The sequence below is a fragment of the Tympanuchus pallidicinctus genome, unplaced genomic scaffold, assembly GCF_026119805.1.
Source record: "Tympanuchus pallidicinctus isolate F22 unplaced genomic scaffold, pur_lepc_1.0 scaffold2, whole genome shotgun sequence".
Lineage (NCBI taxonomy): Eukaryota > Metazoa > Chordata > Aves > Galliformes > Phasianidae > Tympanuchus > Tympanuchus pallidicinctus.
Window position 1 is genome coordinate 20,152,236 of NW_026294721.1, and position 19,096 is coordinate 20,171,331.

Here is a 19,096-nt window from a genome sequence, read left to right on the forward strand (position 1 = left end):
CTTTAAAACTTCTTGTAAGTAAAGTGAAAAACTCTTATTCACATGGTTCCTCTCAAAACTTAAAGAATTGGAATAAGTCAACGTACCTCAATTAGTTCATTGCTCCAAATGCTGGCATCCATTTTTAAACTCCTGACCTTTGAATCTCTTGGTCCTAAAGATCGGTGCTGTCCTAGAAATCCAACAGCATTTTTACTTAACTAAAGCACTTAAACTGAGTTAACTCTTCTTCTGAGCTAAAAAAATTATATATTTAATGAAAGCAGATCTATTTATCATTTTTTAACAATATATATTTTTAGATAGAAAAGCACAAAAGCACACAGAAAAAGGAAAAGAAGGGGGTGAGAGGGAAAAAGGATATGGATTGCACGTGGCACAGAAATAGTCCTCTTCAGGTTACAATTTTGAAATACAAATTTTGTATATTTGATAACAACTAATAAACAAAGGCTCTTCCACATAGAATATTTTGGAAAAGTTTGTTTTGGAGTTATAAAGCACTTCACTGCCTCTAAAGCTTACGCACATACTTAAATTTAAAACATGACAGAAAAAGATTTTACGTAGTATCTGAAAATGCTATCTCTATTGGCAGTGAAAATATGACCTGATGTAATAAATACTCCAAATTTATACACTGCAAATTGTTATCTTTCGGAATGCATCAATGCTAAAACAAATAATTTCCCAACAAGTGCTAGTGTGTCTTGATTTCCATTAATTGTGGAAGATTATTCATCTGTGGGAAACCAATCATCACACAGACTGTCATTTACACATGAAAGTGTTTTAGAATAAGGATATACTTGGTATTAAAACTTCCAAAGGAATGCCATTTCAAAAATAAAAAAGCCAATTCAAGGACATAAACAGATATGCAAATATGACATTTTGTAAAACCCACACAGCCTCTCATTAATTACTCTACCTGCACACTTCTTACAAATGACAACACAGAGATTGATGGATGCCCAATCAGGATTGGGAGCTTTACAGTCAGCACAGCTCCTGTTGGATTCATTGAACCAAATCTTCTCAGCTACTTCATAATCAGACAGAGTTTCTGCTATCGATTCCTGCAGTGCTTCAATCCAGTCTTGTTTCTCTTTTTCCGATTCTGCTGTAAAGCTGAAACAATTGACTTTTCTGCATTATTGATCTTTATTTTAAAGCCCAATTAAACAGAATCTGTAGTTTCTTATTTATTACATTTATATCTGAAATCTCTGTCAAAAAATAGTCCACTACACACATATAAATAAAAATTATTTTTCGTTTTCACCAGTGAAAATTCCCTCAGTCTTTGTTTTGTTATCAATAAAAGCACTGCTAGCATGAGCTACACAGCTTTTATAACACTTGTTATGTTCCTGAGTTACTTTCAATGTTTTTTTTTTTTTTTAAAAAAAAAAAAGGTCAACACATACCAAACAGTCTGATTTTTTCAAAAAAGCTTAGAAACATCTCAATAAACTTTATTAACAAAAGTTACCAAAGAGTAAAAGCAGACGTTACCTAATAGACAAAAATTACCTTCCTTTTAAATTGATCCTTTTGTAAAACAGAAATAATAGTAGATATGATGATGGCTTAGAGAAAATCAAAGATCTACTTATCTACCAACTAGCCACGGACTCAAATCATTGATCAAGACTAATTTACTTGTTCTCTAGGCCACTGAGAATCAAATAACATTGCTTGCATTTCAGCGACCTTTCTCAAGATTAACACTAGAGAACATATACACAGAGAACAAAGCAATTTCTTCTTCTACTGCATTACTAAAGAAAAACCACACATTTAAGAAAAAAAGTTAGCATACACTTTTATTTTCTTAAAAAAATTCATTACAAGTCACAGCATCAGCAAAAGGAAAGTTTTGTACTGATTTCAATGGAAGATTTTTACAAGGGGGAGCACATACTTAATTCTTTCCATTAAAAATAAAATCCTTAATATTAAATGAATGCAGGAGGATTTCACTACTGTAGTTTATCATAAAGATGAAGGAAAGTTTTCAGAGTTTTTATTTTCTTCTGCTTTTGCATAAAATGAAGAAAATGCATTTGTGGACACTGGATGTGTAGTTAGGGAGATAACAGATGAAGAACAAAGTTAAATAGTGGAAAGAAAATTCTTCCATTCTTCCATTTGGTGGAAAGAAAAAAGTGAGCATTCTTAAAAAAATGTTATCTTTTCACTAAACCGGGTTATGTTAGTACCATATGAAGCAATATTTTTCAGCATATTACTTATTTGTATATTTTGTACTTTAACAATATTAATAACATTAGTTATATAACTTAACATTACAATGTTACTATTATCAATATTGAAGATCTTACCTGAAGCTTTTGTAAGGAGTAATTATTTCAAAAGTTTGTTTTGCAGCCCGATCCACTTGTTTTACATTTGCCACATTCATAGGGATTAAGGTGATACCAAATCCTGTCTTAAAGTCCTACGGAAAAGGTAATAAAAGTTTGATTGGTTATTATCCAATAACAAACATGTACAGAAAAATTAAATCAACACGGTCCAAACATCTAAGAAGAGTCATACAAATTTTGGCCACAACATGCAGGCTTCCTCCTAATTCATTAAATAAATCTATATAAAATTATGTTCAAACATTATCCTTGTAGTTGCCAAAATGATATTGTTTGATTGAGAGAAACGCACTGTAACTATTAATTAAAAAAAAAAGTTAAATGACTACATGAAATTGCTGATGGAAATGGAAGAATCTACCTTATATCATACTTTAGTGGTGAGATAATTTTTATAAAACTGTTTCCTTTTCACTAACAGCAGTTTTGACTACTTTTAAATAGACTGATTTTAAGAAAAACAATTACAACTTTCTCTTAAATCTTATTATATGAACTCAGCATCTCAAGCATGTCTTTGAAAAAAGTTCTATACAACCACTCAAATGGACTAGGATTTACTAGTGGTCTAATTCTTAGAAATACTAAGCATGTTTAGCTTAAACCAATTTCTTTTTCCACTGTGAAGCAACATCCTTAAAAATCAATCTTGAATAAACAGTCAGGAAATCACAGCCTCTTTTAAATGGACACATTTTTGAACTATATTTATATATTCTGATCTACTTTGGAAATCACTGGTATTTTTTTCTGAAACTAATTTACATGGTCATCCATTGGCAGTCATCTAACATATAATTCACAAGAGGCAATGGGTACACACAGGAGTTTCCTTCTGACCATCGAGTAGCACTTCTGTACTGCGTCAGTGGCTACGCACTGGCATGGGCTGCCAGAGACATTGAGAGGTCCGCATTTGGAGATCTTGAGGAGGAACCAGGACTTGGATTCTGGTCAACCTCAAAGGACTGAAGTGGACCTGTTCAGGGAACAGGGTGGGAATGGACATCCAGAATTCCCCCTCCAAACTCAACAATTCTGTGGTTTCTAGGAATATTAGCATAATTCTTGGATACATTAACTGCATCAGAAACAAAAACAGAAACTATCTCACTCAACCCCTTACCATCTGCACCATGCTCACCTTGTTACTTCTCACATAACATGTAGCTGACTGTGATCTGAAAAAAAAAAAAATATGCCAAAGTACTGGAGGGGAATAGCTTCAGCAGAGATACCTGCTTGTGAAGAAGCTGTTTTTCTAGTAAAAATTTACCCAAGCTGGCGTCACCAGCAATTTTCTTTTCATGAGATTTTCAAATTTTATAACAGTACTAAAGCTCACATAGAGAGGACACTTCAAAAAACTCTTTTCACTTCATCAACTATTCCAAGGATGAACAAATAAAAAATATCATTTTTAGCTATGACTGGTAAGACTAAATCTAACAGAAGACACAAATAAGAGTTCATGCATTTTAGTGTAAAAAATTATAAAAAGGAATAACTTTTCAATAAGTACTCAAGATTAGCCACTCTTTACATAATCATTTCTTAGATATTTCTGCTTTTCCTTTACTCTCATATCCTGCAGCATTTTTTATTCTTCTCCCTAATCTTCCATCCCTCTCTCATGCAGTTTTTATTTAAGACAATGGTTTTGATGCTGACATATCTGCTTTAGAAGAGAACAAGAGACCAGAGAGCTTTGTGAAGCCTACAGAGTCTCTAATTCATCCTCAAAGACTGGTTCTATGGGAAAGGGCTGGGCATTTAGAGCATGAATTCAACAGCGGACAAGACCAGCAAGAAAAACAAAAACATAAAATAAGGTTAAGAAAAAAAAAAAGAATGGAGAATAGAAAAGTATAGTAGCGTCTTTAATCAACCAAACAACACAGAATGAATAAAAAAACAACCCTTCAGCTTCCTAGAATTAAGTGGTTTGTGCTTCTGAGATGTAAATTGGATGCAGGTTTCAATTACATCTATAATTGGCCTTAAAAAGTCCAGGTAATGAGACTACACTTGTACATTAATAACATCACAACACATTCTTTATTTAATAAGTGCTGAATGACTGCCAGGAAACATAATTTATAGTAGCTTAATATACTCTTATGTCCAGATCAGTTCACTGAAGACAGAAAAGAGCAACAAAGAAAAGATGACTAAAATACGAACTATCGTATTTAGCCAGATCAAAAGTTCACCTAGAACAGAGCATCCCTTTAAGCATTTGCTGCTGGCAATGGTCATAAAAAGAATGTAAATAAGAGAAGGTACACTCACATCTTCCCAAATAAGATTCCAGCAATCTAGGGAATTCCAGCTCAGAAAGTCCATGAAAAATTAGCTACAGTCAAACAATCACACTTAATAGCCATTGACAGCCACATCCGCAAAGAATTTAAACAAATACATGCTTTAAGGCCTCCATAGCATACTTCATAAATTTCTTAACTGTTAATGTCACGGAGTTGATCAGATCAATCTATGTCCGTGACAGGGTCGGCAGGCCTCTGCCCTCCCCCCCCACCCCGGTCCCACAAAAAAATGGGAAGGAAGGAAGGGAGGAAAAGAGCAGCGGCAACAATCTATGGAGGAAAACTTATTTTACTATAATATTGGAATACAAGATAACACAATATATACAATTTAATTGAAATTGAGATTAATAAATCAGACAAGATGAGAGAGAGAGTTCCCGGGACCGATTCAAACCTGAAAAGCTTGGAACGGCTAGGAAAGCACCCTCCAGCATCCACTGCAAGGCAGCAAGAGAGCGCCCCCCCCCACCCGGAAGGGCCAGATCCCGTGACTGCTGTAATGTACAGGGATAGGTAGTTGGAATTGGGAAAGTGACACTTTAATGCCCCGTACACTACATGATGTTTTGATGTGGAATACTGAAACCATAAAAAAAAAAAAAAAAAAAGAAAAAAAAACCATGACAGTTAATCATGCAAAAAGTATTTCCTTTCGAGGAAATGAATTTTGCTATTGCAGAAAGTAAGTAACTTTACTTATCTACCTACTCCTCACTATTCCATCTTGCAAATCTCTATCTTGTGTTTCCTTTAGTCCATTCTATTTCAAGCTCTTTTCAATATCCTATGCAAAACTGCAATTGTGGGGATGTCAAAGGAGCAGGAGCAACATATTCTGCTCAATACCCCAGCTGCCAGCGTTATCCCAGGCCTTCTGGCAGTTGGGCAGCCCACTTGTTGCCTTCACTCAGCCAGCTGCACCCAGCAGCACCCTTTGAGCAAAGAGGAAGCACTCCGCAGACGTCAGAACTCACACACACATTCACTGTAATTACTGCCACTACTGAGCCAGCAAAGTCTGTTGTACTTGAACCCAAGTACACAAAACATAGCAAGCACACAAATTAAATGCACTGAGTCCAAAATCTCTAAGGAGGCACATCAACCCTCCCAAAAACCCCTCAAAAACCCTCCCAAGTAAGTCAACAATCCAATTGAAAATAACTATTCCCACGTTTTAAATTCAGCAACTGTGTAAGAACTGAATTGCAGCATGAGGAAGTGGGAAAGGTTGAGAAATTAGAAGTGAGGAATTTGATTTTCAGCACTGAAGGAGGTGGAAAATTAACCAATTTCATCTGTACGTTAAAGTGAAGTGATTTCTGCAATGGTCCAAACAAACTTTTTTGGTAACTGTCCACTTGGCTTAAACCAGGCTTGGTGAGTGACAGGTACACTGGAATCTAATTTTCACAGTTCAGAATTATATGCTTTCAAGAGCGCAGTCTTGTTCTCTCCTTCAGACACAGAAGTGGGAATTGGTATAGGGAAGAAAGAACTGCTCCACTTCGAAAGATAAATTCATTCATTTTGAGTGCACAGGAGGACAATAGGGCCATTCAAGCACTATACAAAATGTACTGGCAGCAAGACCAAGCTGCATCTTTTTGGAATACGAATTGTTTCACTCCTACACACTGAAAGCTCATTGTTCCAGAAAGATTCAACTGTGTAAGACTTTCTGACAAACAAAGAAAAGTTTATGATTCAAAAAACACAAAGAAAACTTTTCTTTTTTAACTATACATAGAATAGATACAGATATTTAAGATACATCTCAATACATTTGAGCAGAGAAAAAACTACAAGAGTTTCTATAAAATTCTATTTATTTTTAGAAATAGTCATACATCAAATGTATCCACTAAACAGCACAATAAACTGCAGACTGAAAATATTAACAGGGAATGTAGCCAAGTATGTGGAAAGTACTGGCTTTCTGATAACCTGTTGTTCCTTTCTGAAGGAGGAATGATTATAACATGTCATTATCATCCTCGTCTGAAATACACAAAATCTATGAAAACCTAGCTGTACCTAAACTACAAAAATATATAACCCAATTTTTTAGGATACATTTAAAGTGCATATATAAACTGCATGGCAGAGAGCTAAACAGCTTTCTGTTATCTATGATCTTTTCTTAGGCAAAATCTACACTTTTCATGGAAAATTTTATTGGGAGACTTTATTAACATTTCTTTGATTCCATTCTGTATGAGATTCAAGAAGTTTTAAAATTAATCTATTTTTCTACTATATTACCAGTTCCGTTTTATAGACACAAATATACATGAAAGGATCATGAAAGCTTAACCACATTTATGAATAAAATTAGACAACTACATCTAAAGTATAGTTAATTTTCAGAGTTGCTGAACACTTACAACTTCTGGTATGTTGCCTTAAAAAGACAGGCCTAGGCATCTTATGAAATTCTTATAGAAAAAAGAGGTCAGGGGGTTACTCTTCTGGCCCTCAAAGAGCAGGCCTTTTCTACAGAATCACTACTCTTCCCAGAAAGTATAAAATGTGATCCTTTGTGTTCCCTTCCAGTCACTTTTGCAGAAGTAAAACTTGGTCTGGCATGCTTGTTATCTAAAATGATCAAATTTGAATTTATCCAAACATAGAAGATCTAGAGCTGCTGGTGTTCCTTGCCTTTTACTTTTCAGCAATTATATTATCTTTGAGTGCTCTGACTTATACGAATCTAACTTTTCCACAGTGCATGTAGTTGAATAAAATAAACACTTTCTATGGTAAAAGATCATCAAACAAGTAAACAACAGAAAACTACAAATAAAGAATCAGCATAATTACAAGTTTACCCTTTCTTGTCACATAAAAGTTCTTAGAAATAACTCCAAGTTGTACTTTAAAGGTTAACTATATTATTTTTACGTCAGAAATATCAGAATATATTTTCATCTCAGGTTTTTGCTAGAGGATTAAAAGGATAGCAGCAACAACACACAAGGAAAATTGTTGCCATGATTTAATGACAATGTATATATATGCGTGTGCGTATGTAATACATTCTGAAATACAAAACTCTTTAGTACAGAAATAGTACTGGTGTATGCTGAGAATACCCCACTTCTGGAAACTGCTGCATCAGCTGAGTGTCCCCAGTGTACAGCAATTTTCTTTCAGTGAGATCAAGGTCCCTGGTTTGTTTTGTTGTTGTCTTTGGCTGTTAGAGCTTGGGATTGTACATAACCCTGCACAAGAAGATGAGGTATGCACACGCGTATGTCTATGACACAAACAACAGTAGGGAATGCAATATAATGCTACAAGAAAAATAAACTTCGTGTTTACATGTATATGTGTTTATTTAGGCACACTTTTCTTAAACAACATTTTCTACCCCCCCTACTACCCATTTTATAAAGGCTCACCCATATCTGCAACCCCACCCTTATCCTACTCTTCATACACAGATTTTGACATTTAATCACTGTGACTTTGATAGGAGTTTCAAAACATGACCCTGCATGTTTCCTTGAACCTATTCTTGGCATTTGCAAGAGGTCTTCAGGCTTGCTTTGAGGAAGCTACCAGAAAGTTTATGACAATTAAACTAAGATTTACTTCTAAAAGACCTGAGAAGTCCTCTAATAATTTAACATGATTTAGACTTATACTTCATTTTATACCCATGGCACTTGATTCCCTTCAAACAGTCAAATTACTCCACAGAGATTAAAAGCCAGTAACTAGAATTCTTCAGATAAAGTAATCAGCTTTCTTCCCTCTCTCCCTTAATTGGAGGTACAGAGTTCAGTCTTTCTAGCTTAGAAGGAAAGGCTAATTTCTCCACCAGGTGAGGAAAAAAAAAAAGTTTCCATTTTAATAAGAAAATTAAGATATAAATAATTATCAGAACCTGAGAATTAGTGACTAGTACAGCAGAAATTGCTTTGATATTAATGCTTCTCTCCATGGGTTTATATTGATCTCCTCTACTTTTAAACCACACTTAGCCACCCCATTTACCTGTCATCTGGCTTTTCAAATCTTTAGAAACTTATGTTCTTTGACACAGGAAAAAGTCTTTAGGCATAAATTTTAGATGATATTTAAACATCATGGGCTGGAATAAAAACTGCCATGAGTAAATACAGATGTACTCTTATGGTCTTAATGAGGTCTGAAATTAGAACCTCAACAAAGCATACAGCATATAATTACACAAATAAGAAAATGTTAAAAGAACTTGAAGTTTGCCAACTCGAGTCCTGATGAGCAAGATGATGTTAAAATTCAAGCTGTCTATGCATGTTAATTTTGTACATTTATGCTCATCTATTATGATATCAATTTTATGTTAACATAAAAATTCCTGTCCCATAATAGAACAATTTGAAAACGTTTTTGCAATCAGAGCCTGAATCATTTTCTATTAATGACCTGACATCAGTGATTTGAGAGGGTAAAAAACAAGAAGAAAGCAAACAGCAAGATTGAGAAAGGACTCATCAGGATAGCTCTAGTCAGTGCCACGCACTGTAGGTTTATTTGCAGCGAAGTATGCTGGATATGCTACTGGAGTACAGTCCACATTTTAATTACATTATAAAGAAATATAGTATATCTATTTTGAGATGGCTCTATGACTTAATCTAATACATAAGTAGAAACAATTGAGAGATTACTTTCAAAAACTTCTTCCTGAATAACATGTTGAGGTAGCTATACTCCTAGATGTAATTCTTCATTCAACTTGCACATGCATATCCACTTACTACAAAAGTTATTCAGAATTCTCACTTTGGCAGCTAAATAACTGTGTGTTACAGTATCAATACAATATTAAACCACTTGATTATGCATTATCAGCCTGTGCCTTGATTGCTGTATGGGATGGATCTAGGACATGTGAAGATGGAAGCCCACTTCCCATGCAGACTACAAAAAAAAAAAAAAAAAAAAAAAGGACAGTCACATAATTAATGCAACTGTATACTATCCTGGAGAGTTAGCTCTTACCTTTGCCTATTTCTACTCACTGTAAATCAAAAGTCTTAGCATTCAGTCATTTCACTGTACATTTTTCATTTCTTACTACCTGATTTTATGCTCTAGGGTTTGATTTGCAGAACTGCCAAGCAACTGGAGCTTCAGCTGAGACCTATGAATACAATACATAAAACTATTCTGTTTCATGAGAGGAAAAAAAAAAAAAAAAAAAAAGAATGAAAAATATATGGCCGCTTGAATCATTCACTTTGTTTCTCAGAACTGTGTTCATATGGAAGACAATCATGTTCCATTACCTACAAGAAACTGATGAAAAATAAATTATCATTGTTCTTCAAATAGCCAAGAAAAATAATTACTAATCACATCACCATTTCTGATGAAAGATTCCTTAAGACACTTTTCAACAGCATGCAATAAAATAGCAGAGTTACTTCACGAAATGAAATTACAATGATCAAATGGTTAAGTAAACAATCTACAACTGAGGTGGTAATCTCATGTAAGAAAACAGTGTGTTATGGTATCCATTGCACAATAATTATATAGATGTAACTGAATGAAGTAAGGCTTTAGAAACAAACTCAGTTTTCTCACTTTTAGAGTGGGTGCACAAATCTGTAATCATGGTAATGTTACTACACACAGACTGTGTCAGAATTTTCACAGGTTTTTTAGCTCAGAAATCCCCAGTGACATTTATATAATCACGGAAGCACATCTCCTTATCTAACCCTGAATAACTTTTTCCTCTAGATACGTGCTTCATTTCAATCAAATTCAACATAATAGCAGTTACCAATAACCTCAAATCTTTACAAAATTTAAAGAATGCAAGCCAGAGCAGTGGATGCAGACTAAATTTCTCATCTTTCCTCTCTGCTTCCATAAGGAAAGGCTTCAATGTGAGCTCACAGTGAAATAATATGATACAACCAACAAAGAGATGTTCAAATTCAACAGCTACAAATAAAAAAGTATACATAAATCAAAAGCTCCAAAATTTTAGTCCTCAAAAATGAGACAAGATGATGAAAATGAAGAGGAAAGCAAAAACTGTAATTCCAAACATTCACAAGTTTCTCACCAGTGCTGAAACATACTGAAGGAGAAATATGAAAAAAAAAAATGTCCATCCTGCATCCATGCCTTGCCACTACAAATAATCTGTATGTATGCAATTTAGTGACAGACCAATAACCTTTTTGTCACTTCTGAAACCATTTCTGTGAGCTGTTGCATCAACGTATGCAATTGAATTTTAAGTAGAGTGTATATTTTGACAAAAAGCAATTGAAAGTTATTACTGGAAGGCAGAGTTCGTGACTTAAAGGTACCACAGTCACTTGCATTACTTCTTAGGAAAAATACAGAAATGACCAAATTCAACTATTCTACAGTTCAGAGTTGAGCTGAGATGTAGAAAGTGCGACTGTATTTACATGCTTGCTTTGGCTTGCCATTCAGTGTACTAGGAAAGGGACAGAGCCTCACATCTGAGGCACACAGGACAGAAACCAAGCATCAAAATCAAGCTGATTAGCATTGCGCACAAAAAACTGTCTTCTATCTTCCCAGATACATTGACAGACAGCAGCTCTCTTTGCTGTTAGCCCTGTTCTCCACATAAAAGCTGACAAAGCCTCAATTTGACCAATTACACCAAGTCCCTTCCAGCAGAGCTCCTCCTCAATGTAAAGTTTGATGAAGAATCTCGTTAGCTGAGAAGTGGTCTCAGCTTTTCTTCTGCTGCTTCTAGAAATTTCACAAGCTGACAAAGATACTGAAGCTAAACAAGCACATAAAATTAAAAGCCTGCAAGAGCTTCCTCTCTTCAAGGCTTTCACTTCCAGTCTTATTCCAGTGGCCACTTATTACACAATCTCCTTGTTTCCTTTAGCAGAGACAACTATGTTCCTTATGATACACAATTCCTAACACAGGAAAACCCATCCCATTTCAAACTTCATTTCTTGCTACTTGCTTCACACATTTTTCACCCCACAGAGATGCCAGTTTAACATAAGCAAAGCCTATTATTACTTGGAAAAGGCTCAATTTTCTTCACTTTTATAGCTTTACCACCTGTCTCTGATATTTTTTGTTTGTTTAGCTGAAACAGGTATCCCTGTAACCACCATCTCAAAAATCTCACGCAGTTTTATACACTTCCCCAGAGCACTGCCTATTGACACAAGGACATTTTTAAACATCTTTATTACTAATAAAATTTTAAGTAGCCATCTGGACTCTTCTTTTAAAGTGATTCACAATAGAAAACCTTCTTGGAAGATTTATCAGGACTGTTCTCTGGAGACCACAAAGGTCTGTATGTTTTAGAAGAATCATGTACAGTTATGGTTTTCTGAATTCACATCTTTATAATTCTACTGTGAAGCTTTATATATCCACCAAAGCTCTTGTTATGCATTCATAGTCCAGACAACTGCTAACAAAGTGTTTGAGCTTCTAAAGAAAGAATAGACTGTGAACATTTCTGTGATGTTTTAAAAGTTGGAACAGTGAAAAATTGATTACTCTCTTTATAGTCTTCTGTACAGTTGCCATTGGATAATAGAGAAAACTGGTATTAAACTCCTTCCAGCAAAAAATCTCTCCAGCGAACCAAGAAAAAACCCTGAACAATGGGGTTCCTGTTTTCCTCTAAATTTACCTGTGGTGATAAACTTCTATGATATTGAATAGTAAAAAGTAGCACTAATCAATCATAAGTTTTTTATTGACTAAGAGCAAATAGAAAGGTGTTAAGTCATCCCTGTACAAATAAAACCATTTACTTTTTAAATAAATAAAGTGAACTCCTTTTTTTTTTTTTTTTTTTTTTTAAATAAAAGGTAACTCTGACATCACAGACCATGAGTAAAAATACTGCATAATTTCTGCTTTAATAAATATTAGCAAAAGTAGTAACATTTCCTGACTGAACTGTGATTTTCCTAACAGACCTGAAGTTTTCCACAGCCTTTCTAATTTTCTTTCATGAAGTTTATCTCCAGTTTATGGAATTCAAAAATATTTATGGACAATTATAAAGAAAGTTTCAAAACTTTTTAAAGCACCATCTAAATAGGATCAACTGTGAAGGGCATTTTCATATTGTAAAGGAAAAAAGTTTGTAGCTATATCCCTGTGAATCCCCATGAATTCCAAATATACCTCATTTTATCATAGCTGGATCACTGCTGGATTTCCCTGCTAATGTTAATAAAACTGCCAGCTCAGATTTCTGATCCTACCAAACTGAATGGACCTGTGAACTGATGCAAATTGCAAGAAAACACACAAAGAAAAAGCCTTAATATGGAGAGCTCCAGATTGAGCTAACAGGACTCTTTCTTGCTAGGGAGATTTTAAGCACCTGCTGCTCACACAGCCATGAAGTGAAAAGTTGCCCTTAACAAGCAACATTATGATCTTTGGCTTAAGACAAAAAAATAAACTAAGCAAAGCATAGGTCCACACAAAAACTTTTGTCCAGATAGTAGCAATTCTCACCTGTTTAAAAAACATTCACCCTGGAGGAATGGAATGGAAATGGAAATATTGAAATAAATTCAAGTTTAGATTTACTTTAAATTTGAAGGTCAGATACTTTTGATATCTCTGAGAAAAAAAAGAAAAGCAACTTTTCTACTTACAAAAAAATGTAAGTAAGCATTTATTAGCAGAACAACAGTATTTTGAGTATTTTGAGTGCGCACATACACATTTGACTTTGAAGAACATACTTGTGGAGATACAGACATTTTCCAGAAAACAGTTTAAAGCAGAAGCTTCCCACTGCTGCCAATCAGAAACCTGAGGGGACCAGATTAGGACTTGAGAATTCTTTCCACTTCTGTGATTTACTCTAAAACAGTGAAGGGACAAAAGCACCATCAATTTCACCATACATTCTGCCATGCCCAGACCAAAAGAAGGCTGATGCTGTTACAGCAGCAGTGCTGCATGGTAATTTTCGATATCCAGGAATCTTTCCTAACTGTCAGTCATTTCAGCATTTTCTCTCTCAGCAAGACATTTTTTTTACATTTAATTCAACAAAAGAAATACATAAATATGTTCATATTTATATCTACGACTGCTTAAGAAGCATGTGATTTTTTGTAAAGAAAAGGATGAATGGAGATAGACATAGCTACTGTTTAGCAGATAGTCATTCCTATATTTGCCTAGGCATTTTGGAATCATTGCAATCATGACAAGTAAAAAATAACAACACACTGTTAGTATGAAAGTTATGTGTGAAAATAAGAAGTTTCACAAATCAACACAGTTTGCAAATAAGCAATATCCTTTTCATTACTTATATACTGAAATAGCCATAGGATAAAGCATTTAGAGTTTACTGAACTCTTAGTAAATCCATCCTAAACAATGAATTTCATTATGAGGACAAAGAAAACAAAGGTCCAACACTAAAATATCTGTATTGTACTCATATTTCAGGACTAAGTCTGGTATTCATAGTCTTTCTGAATCAAACCTAAAAGACTAAAGCTTTAGGACATAATTCAAAAATTATGAGCTGGAATGGTATATAAAAATATCAAGTATAATTAAGATGGTAATAAAATTATTTTCTGTTAATGAGAGGTATAGGCTAATATCCAACTGAAGAATGCAATTGGTACAGATCAACACTGAACAACCCCATAATAGCAAACTAAATTTAGAACAAAAAAGAAAAACAGCAACACATTCCTTTCCAGAAACACACACATTCTGTACTACAGACAACTAACTGGTAGAAAAAAACATCATATACCTTCTAGAGTTAACAAACTGTTTCCATTTACCGCTTCTACATTTATCTTTTTTTTGTGTGTCACTGAGCTTCCCCTTGACACAATGAACCACACAGGAATGTCTTGCAAGATTCAGAATAAGCTACGGCCATGTGGCTCCCTTGTAGCGTAATGATTCCACCTGTCTCCTATACTCCTTTCACTTCTCAGGTCTCCCGTTCCCATCCATTTTCTTATACAAGGAATAGATAAATCTTGCTCATCTGAATTTTAAAATAGACTGAAAAAGCAAAACTTGCCAAGAGCAATATTAACTCTGTTTCAGTGCACATTCTCAGAGTGATAAAATGGGGGGTTGGGTTAATCAGTGCTTAAACAGTTAGTCTGAAACCATTAGTATACTCTGAGTAATATAGAAAATACAAGCTTCACTTTCATATTCTATAAGTTTACAAAGTTCACTTTATCAGTGTTCTCTTTAAATAGCCTTCAAAATAATTTTGTAATTAGAAAATACACATATATTGAGATATATGTATATTACTACATTCTGATAACTAAAGATTACTTATAAATTAGACATTAATAAAGAGCAGCAGCTACAGTGGAAATTTGTTCATGGTAACAGACCAAGAACTGAAATTGTCAGCACTGATTCACAGGCTGATCTAACAGCAGCATCCTGACCTAGACACCAGTAAACTGAACCACTTTGTATGCAGGGAAGCACAGCTCAGAAAAAGCTGTGCCTCATAACTAAAGAGACAGAGGTGTGTCTTGTCATACAAAAACTGCATCAAAATTGCAAAGGCCTGATCAAGATAACATGTAAAAGAACATAAGTACTGAAAGAAAAATCTAGAATTGGAAAGATAAAATTGCTCTATTTCACAATATTCAGAGACCCAGTGGCAGAATTTTGCATCAGTTGCGTATAGTGGTGGGGAGGCTTATAACATGCAACAATGAATTTTGAGAACAAAGTTTTTTAAAAAAATAAATAAAAATCAGTCTGTGCTAGGAAGATTGGGCAGCTGCAATCTACAAACAAAATAAAGCCAGGAGGAGGTATATTTTCCCAGCAGGATCATACCAATTTAAGAAACTAGGACAAATTCAGGAATGAAACAGAATACTGGACTGAAAAGAAACTCTGTCAAGACTGACATTAATGGCAAAGTTTCAGATGACATTCACAAAGCTGGAGATTCACTCCAGGTATCTGTGTTGAGATCCTACAGGCAACAGCTTTCCTTAAACTACCCTGCAAATACTGAAAACGGATCTTTGTCCTTCTAAGTAAATGGAAAAGTTTATCAACTTGATCAAAATCTGTACCAACCTCTTCAGATTTATATCAAAACACATCTTCATGCAGTGTAGGAGAATGAAATTTGGGTCTGCAGGTGAAATAAGTGTGGAATTAAAAGATCTGAACTTCCAGCACCACAGAATCATGCAAAACAGCAATGAGACATCTTCTGCTTTTGTACCTACAGCGTATTCTACTAACCTGCATTTGTACTTCTCCCTGTAAAATACCTGCTTATGTCAAGAAATATATACTTGATATTCCATACTTCATCAGTGACAGAAGGCTGAAGAAATAAAGCCTCTGAAATACAGCTTTGTGTAGATGTAACTCTTCTACTCCCATACTACCATCTCTTATTGAGAACAACATCAAAGTTTCACATTTAAAATACTAATTGTACACATTGACGATACGCAAGTGCAAAGACCTAAGATCACCCTCAAACCAGACTTCCAAGTTTTACATACTGCATACTGTCACTGAATAACAAGAAAAGACTAAGCAAGTCATGTATCACGTTTTCAGTTGTAAAAGGAAAATGAGAAATCTGTAAAATCCTAATACACATGTTTACAGAGCACAGAGAAAACAGAGAAATAGCTGATGTGTCTATTCAGTGTGACATAAGCCATTTCTAGATAAGTCACAAAAATGTCAGGTATTTGCTCTCTGTGGTTTGTTCATTTTAAGCAAGATAAGATGCTAGAAATTCCCTTGCTTCTCCTTGTTAAGAAAAGAAGTGCAAGCTGAAACAAACCAACCTGGAAGTCAGAATCCAGCTCCCACTTGGGCACCACTGATGACCAGTCAGCACTGTCTTCTTTGCTTCTTTTATGGCTACTCAGAGGTCTAATGAATTTTGCCTTGATCAGTTTCTCAACTTTTGTTATGACCCCTATCTCCTGGCTCATCAGTTTTCTTGCAGCCCAGTAAATTGGCAGCTGCTCAGTTCCTTCAGGGGAGAGAAGTGAGAGTCAATTGTAATAATGGGCTGCAATTACTCCTGTGTTGTAGGAACTGAGCTGCTGTTGCTGACTGCTGTCATTTTGTACGCCTTTGAACTTCTTTATGACCCTGTGGCAAGGAATTACAGCCCTTGGCTGAAAAAAACATCACACCTCTCATCATCACACAGCAACCCACAGAGCCTCTGGACCAAGTGCCAGTCCAACTGATTGGGGAATAGGAAGCAGAACACAAAGCCACATTAATTACACCAACGCAGCCTGCTGCTTCGAGACCTCTCTCAAACATTGCTCAAGTATCTTTAATACAATGCTGCATACAGCAGTCTACTGACTGTAGGCATGCATAAATGTGGATTAGTGCAGTATGCTGAATACAGACTCCTCTCTGTCTAGAAAGAGTATGGAAAATAGTACAGTTTTAAAACACTTATCAGTACAAGAGACAAACAGACAACAGTTTTGCCATAATGAAAACGGAGTCTCAGCAATGAAATAGCAATAAGAATATATCTAAAAAAGTGTATCTTGACTGAAACAGAAAGAAATGACCGTGAATTGTAATACTGTTAAATACAAGATAATAATATAACCCCAAGAGGACTGGAAAAGTCAATTGTATATCTTCAGTTCAAGTGTACAAAGGTACAAAACAAAGATAGCTCTATTGTTCCTCAAAGACAAAATAATAGAAATAACTGAATTGTGAAATTGTCAAATTGTGAGTATCATTAGTTATTGTATATATATAGTATATATATAAATATATATATATGTATATTAATATAGTTATTACTTAAAAAACAAACCAGACTCTTCTACTTCACATTTCCTGGATCACAGTTATCCATCTTGTATGTTATTAAACTCAGTATATGCCTCCTTAGTCACTGCCCAGTTCCATTCTCATCGCCCTCCAGCTGTCTCACTGCCAACTGCTGGTAATCTTTGACCTTAAGTGAAGATAACAAAGGTCTAAATTCAGTGCACAAAATCATTTTCAGTAATGTCTTCAAAAACACTAGGTTCCAATCAATAACTTTGCTGAGTCTCTGGGGGAGTCTGACCCACAAGCTGGGAAAGAAAAAAACTTTTGACTCAAGTTTTGTAGAAATACCTTTAAGTTATCAACTCTAATGATTGAGTTATAATGTGCCTTCTCTAATAAGACATTATTTTGCATGCAAAATATTTGTGAGGGAGAATCTAATAACAATGGCATTGAAGTGTTTCATGAGGTAATAATTGAGTGTGAGTTGATTAAGTTCAAATTTGTTGGCCTAGCAATTTATTAAGCAGAGATAGAAATTATTGCTGAAAAAGCACACAGGGGTATTCCCCATATTTTTACTGCGCTGTAAACCATAAGCCTTTTTCCTCTTGCTTTAAGGAGGTTGCATTTAGTAAGAATAAAGTTTGTATATATTTTCTTTACTTTGTTATCATATAACTTTGTTACTATCTGGAACAATGTCACTCTGCTCCAAATAGCACAAAGAAACTGCAACTAACAAGCAAAAATGTATTTCCTCCAGAAGATGGAAAAGTCACTTCAGCTACAAAAGAGAGGAAATTTCTCAGTATTTTAAGGATCATCTTTCTAACATTCATTTTAAACCATCCACTATTCACAGTTTATGAAAACTTAAATGGCTGATCTATACAGATAACTGAACAATAGTGTAATCTGTTCTCATTCCATCATTTTAGCAGACCGTTGGCAATTTCAGCCTGTTCTTTCTCCATCACCAAGGGAGTTACTTTTCCCTTTTTCAGCACACACTGTGTGTAACACGATTCTGGAGCAACTGTCCGCAACAAAAACATGGGGAGTGAAAGAGCAGAAAAAGGGACAAACAAACAAACAAACAAACAAAGAGGGAGGAACTAAAATTTCTGGGGATCTGAAACAAACTGCAGTGATTCTTACTCTGAAGAATTTCAACAGAGTTTAGAATAGGACAGTCCAATCTTAAAAAGTTACCTCGAGGCAACAGAAATCCATGAATGCCAAAACAGTTCTCTCAGAGAACACTGAGTTTTGCCTGATACCACAAACTAACTATGTTATGATCAACCATCTGCTTTTAAGTGTTCAGGGTTCTAGACATTACAGAGTTGGTAATTACAGCCATGCTCTTTGGCCTCTTGCTGGTAGGTGCTAATACATTTTATGTAGTATAGCTAGCAAGGATAAAAATTTGATCAGCATGATGTGACTGTCAGCATTCATCTGATCATACTCATCAGATTAGGCAAATCTTTAAAAATCCTGCTCCTCACTGGGGAAATGAATAGTCTCATCTCTCTGAAACATTAAAGTTTAGCACTCCTAAGG

At 35.0% G+C, this 19,096-nt stretch overlaps 1 protein-coding gene across 6 annotated transcripts in view; it reads right to left on the bottom strand.

The window, feature by feature from the left end:
* The window catches only part of ARAP2 (ArfGAP with RhoGAP domain, ankyrin repeat and PH domain 2), a 115,288-nt gene that overhangs the window by 59,918 nt on the left and 36,274 nt on the right, over positions 1–19,096 (bottom strand). For all 6 annotated transcript variants that reach the window (XR_008206450.1, XM_052681805.1, XM_052681801.1 and 3 more), the window contains 3 exons: positions 2,349–2,464; positions 932–1,131; positions 87–172 (listed from right to left, as the gene is read on the bottom strand). Coding sequence is in view for 5 of the 6 variants with exons in the window: in XM_052681805.1 (XP_052537765.1) it covers positions 87–172; positions 932–1,131; positions 2,349–2,464 (402 nt within the window). In the remaining variant the exon portion in view is untranslated. The remainder of the gene's footprint in view (positions 1–86; positions 173–931; positions 1,132–2,348; positions 2,465–19,096) is intronic.